Source organism: Phocoena sinus, chromosome 17 (genome assembly GCF_008692025.1).
Source record: "Phocoena sinus isolate mPhoSin1 chromosome 17, mPhoSin1.pri, whole genome shotgun sequence".
Classification (NCBI taxonomy): domain Eukaryota; kingdom Metazoa; phylum Chordata; class Mammalia; order Artiodactyla; family Phocoenidae; genus Phocoena; species Phocoena sinus.
In genome coordinates this window covers 30629665-30645159 of record NC_045779.1, presented here as the reverse complement: position 1 = coordinate 30645159, position 15495 = coordinate 30629665, and the positions used below count along the sequence as shown (strand labels likewise).

At 32.1% G+C, this 15495-nt stretch overlaps 1 protein-coding gene across 1 annotated transcript in view; it reads right to left on the bottom strand.

The window, feature by feature from the left end:
• CNBD1 (cyclic nucleotide binding domain containing 1) overlaps positions 1-15495 on the bottom strand; it is a 414607-nt gene that overhangs the window by 60492 nt on the left and 338620 nt on the right. The window contains 2 exon segments of the mRNA XM_032609565.1: positions 5207-5339; positions 6573-6710. Of these exon segments, the coding sequence (XP_032465456.1) occupies positions 5207-5339; positions 6573-6710 (271 nt within the window).

Sequence of the window (15495 nt, the reverse complement as noted above, 5' to 3'; positions counted from 1 at the left end):
TCTAAAGTTTATATGGAGAGACAAAAGAGCCACCACAATATTGAAGGTGAAGAACAAAGTTGGAGGACTGGTACATCTAAGGTCAAGACTTGTTATAAAGCAACGGTAATCAAGACAGTGTTTTATCGACTCAATGATAGACAAATACATCAATGAAACTGAATAGAGTGCCAAGAAATGTACCCCATAAACATATTTAACAGATCTTTGACAAAGGAAGAAAAGTAATATAATGGAGCAAAGGTAGTCTCTTCAACAGATGGTGCTGGAACATCCACATGCAAAACAATGAATCCAAACACAGACCTTACACCTTTCACAAAATTAACTCAAAATGCATCATAGACATAAATGTAAAAATGCAAAACTATAAAACTTCCAGAAGGTAACATAAGAAAAAAAAATCTAAGTGACCTTGAGTATAGTGAAGTCTTCATTAAAATTAAAGACTTCTCTTCAAAATACATATTAAGAGTATGAGAAGACATGGAACACATTGGGAGAAAGTATTTGCAAAAGATACATCTGAAGAACACTGTTATCCAAAATATACAAAGAACTCTTAAAACGCAACAATAAGAGAAAAAAAAAAATCTGGTAAAAAATGGGCCAAAGACTTTAACAGACACTTCCTCAAAGAAGATATATAGATCATAAGCACATGAAAATGTGCTCCAGTCACATGCCATCAGGGAAATTAAAATCAAAACAACAAAATACCATTGCAAATCTATGTGAGTGGCCAAAACCTAAAACACTGACAACACTAAATATTAGCAAAAATATGGAGCAACAGGAATTCCCATTGCTGGTGAAAGTACAAATGGTACAGCCCCTTTGTAGTAGATTATTTTGCAACATTTTTAAAAATTTTTATTTATTTACTTTTTGGCTGCGTTGGGTCTTCGTTGTGGCATGCAGGCTTCTCATTGCAGTGACTTTTCTTGTTGTGGAGCACGGATCTAAGCACGCAGGCTTCAGTATCTGTGGCTCGCAGGCTCTAGAGAACAGGCTCAGTAGTTGTTGGGCACAGGCTTGGTTGGCCCGCAGCATGTGGGATCTTCCCAAACCAGGGATTGAACTCATGTCCCCTGCATTGGCAGGTGGATTCTTAACCACTGAACCACCAGGGAAGTCCTGGTACAGCCACTTCGAGAGACAGTTTGACCGTTTCTCACAAAACTAAACATACTTCTATCATACTATCCATCAATTTCATTCCCTGATATTTACCCAAAGGAGTTGAAAACTTATGTCCACACAAAACCTGCATGCAAATGTTTTTAGCAGCTTCATTCATAATGCTAAAACCTGAATGCAACAAAGATGCCTTTCAGTAGGTGAATAGCTAAATACACTGTAGTACATCCAGACAATGGTATATTATCCAGTGTTAAGAAGAAATGAGCTATCAAACAACGAAAAGATTTGGAAGAAACTTAAATATTAAAGTGAAAGAAACCAATCTGAAAAGGCTATATATATATTGTATGATTCCAATTCTGTGACAATCTGGAGAAGGTAAAATCAAAAGAAAGCAGTAAAAAGATCAGTGTTTGCCAGGGGTTTAAGGAGGAGGGAGAGATGAAAATGTGGAGCACAGAGAATTTTTAAGGCAGTAACTATTGTGTACAATACTATAATGGTGGATAAATATCGTTATACATTTGTCCAACCCACAGAATGTCTAATACCAAAAGTGAGCCCTAATGTAAGCTATGGGCTTTGGTTGTTGATGTTTCCATGTAGGTTCATTAATTGTAACAAATGAACCACTCTAATGGAGTATGTTAAGAGCAGGGGATAGTGTGCCAGACTGGGGGCAGGGGGTATATGGGAAATCTCTGTACCTTCTGCTCAGTTTTGCTGTGAACTGAAAACTTCTCATAATAAAGCCTATTAAAAATAATTAAATGAATTAATATGGTATATTACAAAATATTCACTTATGCAAAAGAAGAAAAGAGGAAGAAAAATGCATCACTATCAATGGCACCCCTAGACACAAACCTGTTTCTGGGATGCTCAAGAGTGTCCTTAGGGCTAAAAGTTTAGATACCCTGAAGAGTTAATTGATCTAGAAGGAATGATGTCAAAAAGTTGGGATTTAGAGCCTAGAGCTTCAAATTTCCATTTGGTATAAATTCTGTGACTGAAATTCTCCATTTTTGGCTTTTGAAGACTAGAGAATTTTTTATAATTGCTATATTTGCATACTTTATCTTTTAAAACTAAATTTTTACTACATTTTTAGTATCTCTAATTATTATGTTTGCTATATTATATCCAACCTGGAAAAGATGGAGCATACTGACATAAGCAGGATAACAATAAAATGTATACAAATGGTTCATTAATGTCAAGTTAATTTACCATTTTTTCTTATACACATGATACACATAGAAACAGGTTGATTAATGAGATCAGCTGGTTTCCATTTTCTATCCAGTCACACCTGGAAAAAATATCACCTGGGAAGACTTTAGCTGGTGTGATACAAACCAGACAGACCCAAACAACAAACAACATTGTACACATCCATTAAACTCAATCTCCCTTTGCATATGAAGCAAAAGTAAGAAGACTTAAGAAGTTAACAGAGGAATAGTGCCAGAAATAAGCTTTATTTATTTCATAGATTTCCAGGTATTAATTCTAAATTCTAGCAATCTTTTGAATAATTTCCTAGATGTCTCTGAAACTTCATCCAATATATTTTTCTAAAATAATATCAAAACACAAGTAATTATGCTTTGGAAATCATACTACTGCTAATTTTAAGCCTATCAGTAGATATTGAAAGTATAATTTGAGCTATGCTCTACATTTTCTGATAAAAATTCAAAATAAATCATGAGTAAAGTAGAGAAGTATTATATCTAATGTTTCTCTTTGATATATCAAGTTTGTCACCACGATAAAAGAAAATTAGTTTAGGTTGAAAGAACTTATTCTTCACCTAGGAATGTTTATTTATAAGAACCATAGTATTTCAGAGCTGAAAGAAGCCTTGAGAATCATCTAGTGAAATTGCCATTCTTCCCTAGGGAGGATAAATGTTTTTTTAAACTGTGTAAGTGTAAGGACCAAATATTTTAACAACAGGGAATCAGTGGAAGAATTATGTTACTTTTGACTTATACGATATAATCACAGATTGTTCAATGTGATAGTTTCCACCATTACTTTAAAAGCATTTACCAAATAAGAACTTGAACCCAGCATGTCTAAGAAACTATGTGTCCACATCTTAACTTTTTGATGCTAAATTTAAATATTTTAGATTGATATTTCAGACTGAAACACATATTATTCATCATTAGTAATCAAATACATTAAAACACATAATTATTCCCCTTTTCCAAATGCCATATTCTTTTGGTTCACGTAGTTGAAAAAAATCTTTGATTATGGTGTCTTTCTTCCTCTAAAACCATCTCAAAAATATTAATGTCCTGATAAATTGGCAAGTTTAAGATTTTTTTTTAATAAAATAGCCCTGGAACTGAGGCATGGACCAAGAGTTAATATTTCGAATACAGAAGGGAGACCCATGGTAAATCCAAACACCCAATTAAAAAAAAATTCTATACAATAAATATACTGAATCTAGAAATGCTAATTACCAGTTTTTTACACGTCAGTTTACTTCTTGTCTTCTAAGTGTACTTTTGGCCAAAAATGAATACAGCATTAGGAAAAATGTTTCATGAACAAAACTACAACATGACATTCAATTTTTAAAAGTAAGAAGAAAATATATATTTGGCTAAATATGGGCTAAACACTGTATTTCAAAAAATGATAAATAAAATATAAAAACAAGCACACAGGAAAGAAATTTGGAACAAATTCAGGAAAGGGTGCATAGTCTCACTAAATTGAACAGGTTTATTAGGGAGTCTCAGCTTTTGAAGCATAGGTATTTACTTTTTCCAATAAATGAATCTTCTGTATGGTGCTATATTAACCTCACTTTTCTATTATATAGTGGCTCCCTCAAAGGATAGCTTAGCCAGATTCTGTAATTTCTTCACCATATTTTTATTGTTAGAATAGTCACATTTTGGAACTTATAACTTAGACTCATTCTTTTTATAACTTTAATTTCAAATTTAATTCAGAAATGTTCTCCTCCTCCTGGCACCACATGTCCCACCGCAATTATGGATCTGCAGGTTTGAGGTAGGGCACTATAGTGATTCCTGACTGAATATTCTGACACGTCTACTGTAGCTCCTCTTATGTTGGTGTCTTAGTTTTGGCTACTATAACAAATAGCATCAGCTGGGTTGGCTTAAACAACGAACATTCTTCACAATTTTGAAGGTTGGGAAGTCCAAGATCAAGGTGCGAATAGATTCAATGTCTGATGAGAGCCCTCTTTCTGATTTGCAGATATGTGCTTTCTTGCAGTATCTTCACATAGCCAAGAAAGTGAGATCAACTCTTTATCTCTCATCTCTTCTTTTAAGGGCACTAATGTCATTCACGAGCGCTCCACTCTCATGACTTAATTGCCTGCCAAATGTCCCACATCCAAATAACATAACCTTAGCGAATAAAGCTTCAACATATGAATTTTGTGGGACACAAACATCAGTACATAGCAGTTGGCATCTCTTATTTAGTATGCTTCTCATAAATGGAAATATTGTACAAAATGACTCAATGCCACCTACACATTTTGTGTATACATAACCCAGGAAATGCATGCGTCATTGCCATGCTGAATATTGGAAATGTAGGCAGGTTCACTGCTGCTACTCCTTATCTCAGTCTTATCTATTCTCTATAATGATATTTTTCCCTGATAATGTGTACAGATAAGCAAACATGCAGCTAAAGTAGGTGCCCTACCAGGAAAAAAGAAAAAAAAAATGACTGTAACTTCTCACAGCCTTTATCCTTTATAGTTTGGTCTTTACATTGACTGCTAGGGTGGGGCAAGAAGGGTAGGGACTGTGGGGAGAAATAGGAGGATGTGGAAGTAAGTCTACTTCTGAGATCACTCTTCAAGTCAATACAGAATGATTTTTAATTTAAAAAGCAACAATCTAAATGTCCAATTGAAAGGTAACATTTAATATATTAGAGAAACACATGTGAAGAAATATTATATAAAATATTAAATCTATGAAAAATTACAAATTCCAATAATGTAATGTAATATAAAGGAAATAATCCAAAATTACTTTAAACTCACCATGACCTGGAGGAAATTTTTTCCATTAAGTGAGTGTAACTAGCTCATATATGGATAAAGTAGGCCACTCCATATAATATGGACACTTATGGATTAATTTCACCATATTTTTATTTTTCAGTTTTGTTTTTTCCTGAAGAAAAGTCATTATCAAAATTTATGTTACATAATTTTTTAAAAAGAGGTAAAAATATAGAAGATAGATAAATGGCAGTAAAAGAAAAATAAAGGTTATATGGATGTAACTTAGTATAAAATGTATTTGAATTTTATAGGAGCATGACCACATAACCATACTGAAATTTTAATCTTCAGATCTGCTACTAAAATATTTTCCCACTTTTCAAAATATTTTTAGTCTCCTATAAATGTTTTAGCATTAAAATAAAGAAAACCTTATCATAGTCAAGACTACACTCAAAAGTTGTATTTGATAATACCAAATAAATGATACAGACATTTTGAAAATAAAAGCAAACATATGAAACTTTTTTTTTAAGCCAGCCACTCTGAAGCCAGAGATTTGGAAGGAAATTGAATCCTAGGAAAGTCTTCTGTATCACCAACACTGAGACCACTCTATCTAAAGAAATCTCAACTATTAAAGACCTAAATCAAGAAGATGGATGTCTCTTCATCTCCCTCCAGCATGAGCACCTCACTGTGGCTGATGCCAGTGCTCTGTAGCACCTGCACCATTGTTAAACCCTATCAAGAGGAGCTGACAGAGCATGACCATGGTGGGCTCCCAATCCATCATTTATACAAACTTCCTCTTCCATCCAGGGGAGAAGAAATAGAAGAGAGGGGAATTTGGGGATTTGACTAAAAGAGAATAAATTTTTAAAATTGAAGAAAATAAGTTATCCTAATGCAGCAGAATTAGGGGCTCAGAATTAAGTTGTGATCACCTACTCATGCAGCTCTCGGTCTCGATGTACGTTATATATATAAAATAGTGTTCAGATAATGCTCAAGTATTTGTTCTTCCTAAGGTAGACTGTAGAGGTTTAGAGATCTCTGATCATTCTGGTATCCCTCATACATGACATGCTGTTGACACCCAAAACATATAGTTGTTGAATGAATGAATAAGTGAATGAGTGAATGAACAGATGAATTTTAAATTCATGGAAAACCAAATGCACTCAAACATATAACAAATTTTATCCATAGAGACCTTTCCACTTCAACTACTCATCAAAGGCTTAAGTGATATTCATCAAATATATCATATTTTTATGGTCTCCAGTTCAAGACAAATTAAAATATAAAAGAGGTATGGACATCTTCTGCCTAGAGAGGCAAAACTTAGTGTTAATTTATACCCATATTGTGTTAATACATAGATTAGATACAGTCATACCGATTTTAACTTTGCATAATTCTTTGCAGGGATTATAAGAATTTCACAATCTTCTTCTGCCACCACTGAGAACACCTTTGTTTCTGATTCAGTCTGAGCTGTAACTTCCAGGGTTCCAAAGGTACTCCATTGTCCAAGCTGTAAAAACACCAAAAGCTACTTAAACTTCATTATCATTCGTCAACATAAAAATACCAATGATAGTGAAAGGATCAATCTAGGAGAGCCAGCAAAAGGGTAAATGGTAGATCACGCTCCTGCTCTTTGAAAGAAGGTAATCTAAACATATTTGCATGGATGTCATACTTCTTTTGTCCAATGTCACTTTCCCAAAGCAAGAAATTTTTGTTTTAATTTTTTTTCATTAGCATGAAACAAATAAGTTATAAGAATAGATCTTCTGTTTTATTCACTGATTCATTTTAAGTGCCTGAAATTGTGCTGGGTACATAGTAGCCATTCAATAAATATTTGTTATAAGAATGAGGAAAATAGTGTACTTATATCCATGGTCTTCTGTTTATTTCATTATACTCATATGTTGGTAAGTAATAATGGAAATGAATACAGTGTTAGGCAGGTATAAATCACTGACATATATATGCATTCATGTATGGTCTCCTAATTTACTATGCTAAGAATAAATATTAAGCATGGCAAAAATGTTACCACTAGAATACATATTGTAAGTTATTAGGCTGTAGTGAGAATGTGTACAGTTACAAAGAGGTTTTGTATTCACGTTTGCCTGGGAAAATTGAAGGACATCTAGAAAAACAAGGGAAGATTCTCAGAGAAAACATCAGGTCAATATGGCTATCTAATGATGATATGGGAAAACTTCCATCTTCCACTTCATATCCATAGAAAGGCTGAATATTTTTCTTTTTAGTTGAATGAATAGCTGAGATTGAATCTGGAAGTTTGGAAATAAAGGAGGACTTGAAACAATTACTGCTGAAACCAAAGTTGTCCACAGTGAAATCAAACTAGGAGGAAGGCCTAAGGGATTGAGTTCTGGGGTTGTCAACCATATTGGAATAGGAAACTCAGGACTATACAGGTGAGGAATTGGAGTTGAACACTTTTGCTTAAAGCCTAGGACCTTGAAGGATTGTCCCATATATTAAATGGAAACAACAAAAGCTTTACCCATTAATCTAGCTGTGGAACTGGGTAGAATTGTCATAAAATCAGGATCCTAGGTCTGCAACTTGTGTGGGTGCAGAGTATACATTCACACATAGTACAGGACCCAAAGCTAATGTAAAGCCTGGTACACAACTGAAAAAAACCCTAGGATCCAGGAAGGTTCAATTTTAAACTCTATGTATGAATTCAGAAGACAAGGAACTCCCACGGAATGCAATCCCTCATAATAACAAAATCACTATAGAAAATTGCAAGTCACATAAGTGGACAAACCCTTATGAGGAAAGTCAACAAAAAAAGAACCAGAAAAAAAAATGAAGAACTTAAAAGAAGCAGTACACGTTTAATATATGAAGACCATAAAACCAGAGCATGACATTATGGAGGCAAAAAGAGGCATTTTGTGAAAGAAGAAAATTAAATTTCTATAAGTAAAAATTAAAGTTATTGAAAGAAAAACACAATGAATGTGTTAATTAGTAAATTAAAACTAAAGAAAGAATTCAGGACATGGGCAAAATATGAGAAAAACATCAAGAATAAACTATGAAAAATATAGAAGGAATGGAAATAAGTGGGAGATTTTAAAAGATATAGAAGATAAATGAAGACCGTTCAGTCTATATCTACTAGTATTTCCAGAAGAAAGCTAAAAAATATGAGAGTGAAGTGATACATAAGTGACAATGGCTGCAAACTTCCAGAACTGACAGAAGAGTTGAGTCCTGAAAATGAAGGAGGACAAAAAATTTAGATACATATTTGTATTTTATATCACTGATCAAAATTTGTTATACTTCCTTAACCTTTTTCCTCCAAATCCCTCTTCATCATCGTATTAGTTATCAATAATTTCAAGCAGATGTTTTCTACATATTTTTCCAGATTTTCTAATTTTTTTAAAGTATAAGACTTAGTCTGACTTACCTGATAAATTATTATGAAAGCATAAGTCCTCCATGATTTTGAATAACCTTCTTAAGACTTTCTTTCTTCATTCATTAACCAATATCATCAGACAACCCAGCAATGTTAGGAAAGTATTCAACTTCCTTGCTCTTTACATACCCACTTATTTTAGTTGAATTAATTTTAAAATTAACATTTATAACATTTCCATTCTGTTCTATGATATGGTCACCTTCAAAATGCTAGAAAAAAGAACTTTCGAAGAACTAGAATTGTGTATTTACTTAAAATAACAATAATATAGAGTGAGAGTAAAACAAACAACAAGATGATAACTTTAGGCAGCATGTGAAATAAAATACTAAAAGATGAATTTTAGCTGGAAAAGCATTGAATCCAAAGAAAAAGGATGCAAAGAAGTTGATAAAAATTGGTAAATGTAAATAACATTTACTGATATATAATAAATTTTAAATGACTAATACAGAATGCCTTTAAAATGAGAGAAATTTAAAATAATTTTACAACAGAAAACTCCAAAGAAAGGATCAGGAAGATAGAATTAAAATGTCTATGCTCTGGAATTAGGAAAGAAAAAAAGATTTATGCAACTTTTCTAAGTTCAAATAACAAATTTAATATAGGAATTAGAACTTTTTAAATGGAAAAAAAGAAAATAAATACAATGATTAAAAAATAAAGAAATGATAAAAAAATTTTATGTACCTAAAGTGTCTAATAAACACCAACAATTTGACTTAAGAAATAAAAACAACAACAAAAGCAAATGATTATAAAGATGACAAAAATATTTGTAAAATTTCCAGAAGAGAACAGCCAAATGAACTGCACACGAAAGAAACATGCTCAACCTCACTAGAAAACAGAGATGTACATGGTACACACATATATTCATCCATCAGAATGAAAATATTAAATTACTCTAACCTATGAGACTGGGGAGGTACTTTAATACATAACTCTAGAAACTGTAAAAAGCTTCAAAAATGGGAAATAAATAATAAAATAAACAAAGAATGCTTAAAATACTTTATCCAGTAACCCATTCCCTAGGAATACCTTAAATAAATAAATATTTTCTTAAGGATACATTTAAAGATGTTAAGGCAGTACTTTTTGGCAACCCCTGACTGGAATATTCCTTAGTGGTCACCTACTTAGATCAATATGTGTGTGTGTTTGTGCATATGTATGTAGCGTGTGTGTCTATGTATGCATGTATCTATGTGTATATATATATATATATATATATATATTTGTGAGTAAATTATACATATATTCAAACAACTCTAAGTTTTAACATACTGTTAATGATTTGTAACATCTATACATCTTAACCTAAGATTCCTTATAATGAAAAAAAGTAATAGGTGCAAATTTATGTTAAAAATCTATTTTTATAAAGTGAACATTTACAGAAACAGTAATTTGTGTAAGTGTATACAATTGTTTATATCCTAATGTCAGTTCAGGGAAACATATACAAGTGTAAAAGGCTATTCAGAGGAAAGATGGAGTGAAAATGACAAATGTTTTATTAAATTTTTCTTCAAACTTCCTTGTATTTTTTTCAATGATAATAGGGAGTATGGATTAAATTTTAGATATTTTTGAAGACGTTTAAAATGCAGGTTCAAAACAACATTTTCTGTCTCCTAAGACAATAGAAATAAAAGCAAAAATAAATAAATGGGACCTAATCAAACATGAGCCTTTGCACAGCAAAGGAAACCTTAAACAAAACAAAAAGACAACTCTCAGAATGAGAGAAAATATTTGCAAATGATGTGACTGAAAAGGACTTAATTTTCCGAATATACAAACAGCTCATACAACTTAACAATGAAAAAACAAGCAACCCAATTAAAGAATGGACAGAAGACCTAAATAGACATTTCTCAAAAGAAGACATACAGATGGCCAAGAGGCACGTGTAAAGATGCTCAACATAGCTAATTATTAAAGAAATGCAAATCAAAACTACAATGAGGTATCACCTCACACCAGTCAGAATGGTCATTATTAAAAAGTCTACAAGTAATAAATGTTGGAGAAGGTGTGGAGGAAAAGGAACCCTCCTACACTGCTGGTGGGAATCTAAACTGGTACAGTCACTATAGAGAACAGTATGGAATTTCCTCACAAAACTAAAAAATAGAGTTGTTATATAACCCAGCAATCCCACTCCTGGACGTATATCCAGAAAAGACAAAAGCTTTCATTTGAAAAGATACATGTACCCCAACGTTCATAGAGGAACTATTTACAGTAGCCAAGACATGGAAACAACCTAAGTGTCCATCGACAGATGGGTGGATAAAGAAGTTGTGGTGTATATATACAATGGAATATTACTCAGTCATAAAAAAAGAATACAAATGCCAAGATTATCATACTAAGTGAAATAAATCACAGACGTATGTGGAATCTAAAAAATTGTACAAGTGAATTTATTCACAAAGACTAACAGACATAGAAATCACACTTATGGTTACCAAAAGGGGAAGGGGGAGGTGCATAGGGATAAATTGGGAATATGGATTAAAAGATACACACTACCATATATAAAATAGATAAACAACAAGGATCTACTGTATAGCACAGGGAACTACATTCCCTATCTTGTAATAAACTACAATGAAAGAGAATTTTAAAAATAGATATACATATATGTATATGTTGAATCACTTTGCTGTACACCTGAAGCTACACAATATTATATAACAAGTATATTTCAATTTTAAAAATTCTGTTATTTTTCATGCTTGTATTATCTCTTTTAATATCTTTATATTGATACATAATATATCTTAACTTATATAAATCAAATGTTTATAGCTGTTATCTCTAGGTGATGGAATTGCAGATAATGCCCATTATTGTGTACCTCTCTTCATTTTCTAAATTTTTCAATAAATATAATTTAAAATTAGACAACATTATGAAGTTATTTTAATGACCTACAACTCAATCTTAATTTTTTTGAAAACACTTATCAAGGTTAGGTTAATAATCCTATTTTGGTGGGGATAGTTAGTAGAGTTGCACAAAAGGAAAACAGTTTCTCTCACTTCTAAACTCTCATGTTATTTTGCTGAAAAATAAATTGATAGATAACTTTATTGGGAAATAATATATCCCCATGATTTAAGAATTAACTTCTCTAAAAATGCATAACCCAAACAACTTGTCTCTGAATATTATGAGTTGGTAAACCAATTACAATTTCTTTTGAATAAAAACATCATGTTGAGCTTTGTGCAAAACTGCATTTTGCAAAAATAAACTCTTCTGAAAAACAGAAGACTTTTATAAGTATAATTTTTGTTCTTGTATTATTTTTCCATTGCTTCTAGCTTCCAGACACATTAAACAAGATCAGTGACTAAAATTACAGCTGCTATTTTTAAGCCAATGAAGGGTCTTGTTCTTAATGCTATAAAACATTTTCTTTTTTCTAAGGGGCTGAAGAAGCAGACAGAGAAAATACAAAGCCTCTATAGATCAGGGGTTCAAGGCTGATGTCTAAGGATCGACTTTCAAAGACTCTTAAACTCCTAATATGTTATGCCACCGTATGTGATTATTTGTAAATTTCAATTTTTCTTGAGTTTCTATCACTTTCATTAGATTTTCAAAGTTGTCTGTGTCCCCAAAGAAGGTTAAAAAGAACTGCTCTACATAGAAAAATATTACTTTTCCCCTATGATTTTAAAAGGCTTATGTAGGAACTACTTTCTTATAACCAATGTTATACAATAAGAGAGGGATACTAAGATGTTACATTTTATAATCTTTCAGAGGATTTTGGCCATATTTGGGTTGTATTGTGATATTTAGAAGGTAGAAGCAGACACAAACATAAGGTGAGGATAATTTGCTTGGAATCTCATCTCACTGGCTGAGAGATTGGACTGTGTGATTCTGTAGGAATTCTCTGGGTACATTTGTTCCAAAGTTGTATGCTGAGTCAAAAAAGATGTTTCCTATTATACGAAAAGAATTGATCATTTGAGGTTATATTAATAGTATTGCAGTCTCTAAGTGAAATCTACAAACCAAGTCGATTTTTAGATATAGTCAATAAATTCCTCTTTAAATTTGGCTAAACAAGACGTCCTTTTATGTCCCCTCACACATTTTAGCCAAAAGAGTCTAGACATCATAATGAATAAGAGAAGTAGAAGTTCTTTTTATTTCCTCTAAAACACAATGGTTCTTTCAAACATCCTCAGGGTACTTCCACCTCTTCAACTGTTCACATGAAACACTTGTCTGAAATATCTAGCACACTGACTGCTTGTCAATACTACGCAGCTTCAAGGTCCAGTTTAAATCTCATCTTTTTCACAATGTCACCTGGTTCATCACAGACACCCCTCTGATTTATAATAAAGTATGAACTCTATTGTTTTTTTATATAACATGCTATGCTTTCCTAAGTAAGGGCACTCTAAAAATTAATGATACTATTATATTACTATATTAAAACTGTGAGGATAAAGAAATTTGTTTCCTTCCCCCTAATATAGGGAGATTTTCAGCAGCAAATGAGCCTGAGTTGCATAATCATCATGTGCTGCCATTTTAAGACCAGTAGTATTCTAATCAAATGTCCTTAATTTTAAAAAGTCCAGTTGTAAAAAATTAATTGCTCTATAGGTAAATCTTGAACTTGGTAAAAATTTATCTGATGCCTTCCTTACTTAATTTCACTGTGGTTATAGGAGATTTCCAATTTAAATCATTTGAATCAATCATTTGAAATCTGTTGAGACTCAACCTGTGACTTAGCACTAAATCAATTTTTAAAAATGTTCCATGACCACTTAAAAGGCATGTGCATTCTGCAATTGTTGTTTGTATTGTTGAATACAAGTCTATTAGATCAAGTTTGTTGTGTTGTTCAGAATTTCTCTATCTTTGCTGATATATTTTTTTGTCTAGTTCTTTATCAGATTCTATTAAAAAAAAACTCTCACTATAGTTGTGAATTTGTTTATTTCTTCTTTATGCCCCATCAATTTTCACTTTATATATTTTGAGATCATAACTTTAGGGCACATAAACTTCACACTCATCATGAAATATTCCTCTATCTTAAATGATGCCCTTGCAATAAAATCAACTTTACTTACTATTAGCACAGCTACCCCAGCATTCTTTTGGTTAGTGAGATCTTATTTATTATCTTCCATTATTTTTCTTTGAAAATTCCTGTATATTTTTAATGAGGTGTGTCAGCATACACGGTTTTATTTACCTAAGCTGACAATCTTTGTTTATTAATTGAAGTATTTAGTCTGTTTATATATGATGTAATTATTGATATATTTGTGTTTAAATATGACATCTTAATACTTGTTTTCTATTTTGCTATCTACTTTTGTGTCATTTTCTCTCATTCATTGCTTCATTTTAAATTAATCAAACATTTCTCTATTATTTTATTATGTCATTTTTTAGCTTAGAGTACTTTTTTATTCTTTTGGCAATTATTATAGTAGTAATAAAATGCATCTTGGTCTTACTAGAGTATACTTTAAATTATTAATTTTTTTCACTTTCCAGAAAGGCAAGGACTCAAAAAATCTGTAACTCCATTTACCCTATCCTCTTTTTTGGTTTTATCACTTTTGATATATTTTATTTCTATATACATGTAGACCTCCACAGGTAACACTGTTTTGTACAGTCAAGGAACATTTAAATCAATCACATATTCACCAGGTTTCTTTGTTCTTCAATCCCTTCTACATTCTTGTAGTTATTTGGAATAATATTTTTTTTCTGCCTGAAGATCTTTGCCTTGGGTTTCCTTTTTGCACAGGTCTCCCGGCAATATCTCTTTATTATTTGTCTGAACACATCTTTATTCTGCCTTTATTTAAAGATATTTTATCTGGTTATAGAAGTCTAGATTGACAGCTATTTTTATCTCAATACTTAAAGAATTATCATTCCATGTTTTCTGACATAATTATTTATTTAGAGAGCATTAAAATTTACTTTTGAACATATTGTGTCCTTTCCATCTATTTCAATTTTAAGATTTTCTTGGACTGGTTTTCATTACTTTCTAATGTGTCTAGGTGTGATTACCTAGTTTGTAATTCATGCAGAAACTTGAATCTGTTGCTTGATGTTCTTCCACAGTTGGGAAAAAAATTCAAACAGTACTACTTCAGGCAATGCCAAATATTGTTTCTGTCCCATGCTTATGCTTCTTTTTCTTAAACTTTTTATTACAAACTTGTCAGAATTTTTCATCACCTCATATATATCTTATGCTCTTTTCTGTATCATTTATCTTTTTTATCTTCATATTTATCTGTAATATTTTCTACTAATCTATTTTCCAATTCAGTAACTCTCCTGTTTTATCTAATCTGCTGATAAACACGTCTATTGAGTTATTATTTTGTTATTATATTGTTAAGTTTCAAAGTTACAATTTGTTTTTTTATTACAATTTCAGTTTTGTAATGAAATTCTCCCCTCATCTATTTTCTTCAGAATACAATCAGTTATTATTATTAATTTTTTTTGCGGTATGCGGGCCTCTCACTATCGTGGCCTCTCCCACTGCGGAGCACAGGCTCCGGATGCTCAGGCTCAGTGGTCATGGCTCACAGGCCCAGCCACTCCACAGCATGTGGGATCTTCCCGGACCGGGGCACAAAGCCGTGTAGACTGCATCAGCAGGTGGACTCTCAACCACTGCGCCACCAGGGAACTTTAACTTTAACTTCAATAGCTGTATCACCTGTGTGTTAGTTTTATTGCTTTTTTCTATTGATTTTTTGGTATTTTGTCCTATATATGGATATTCTTGGCAATT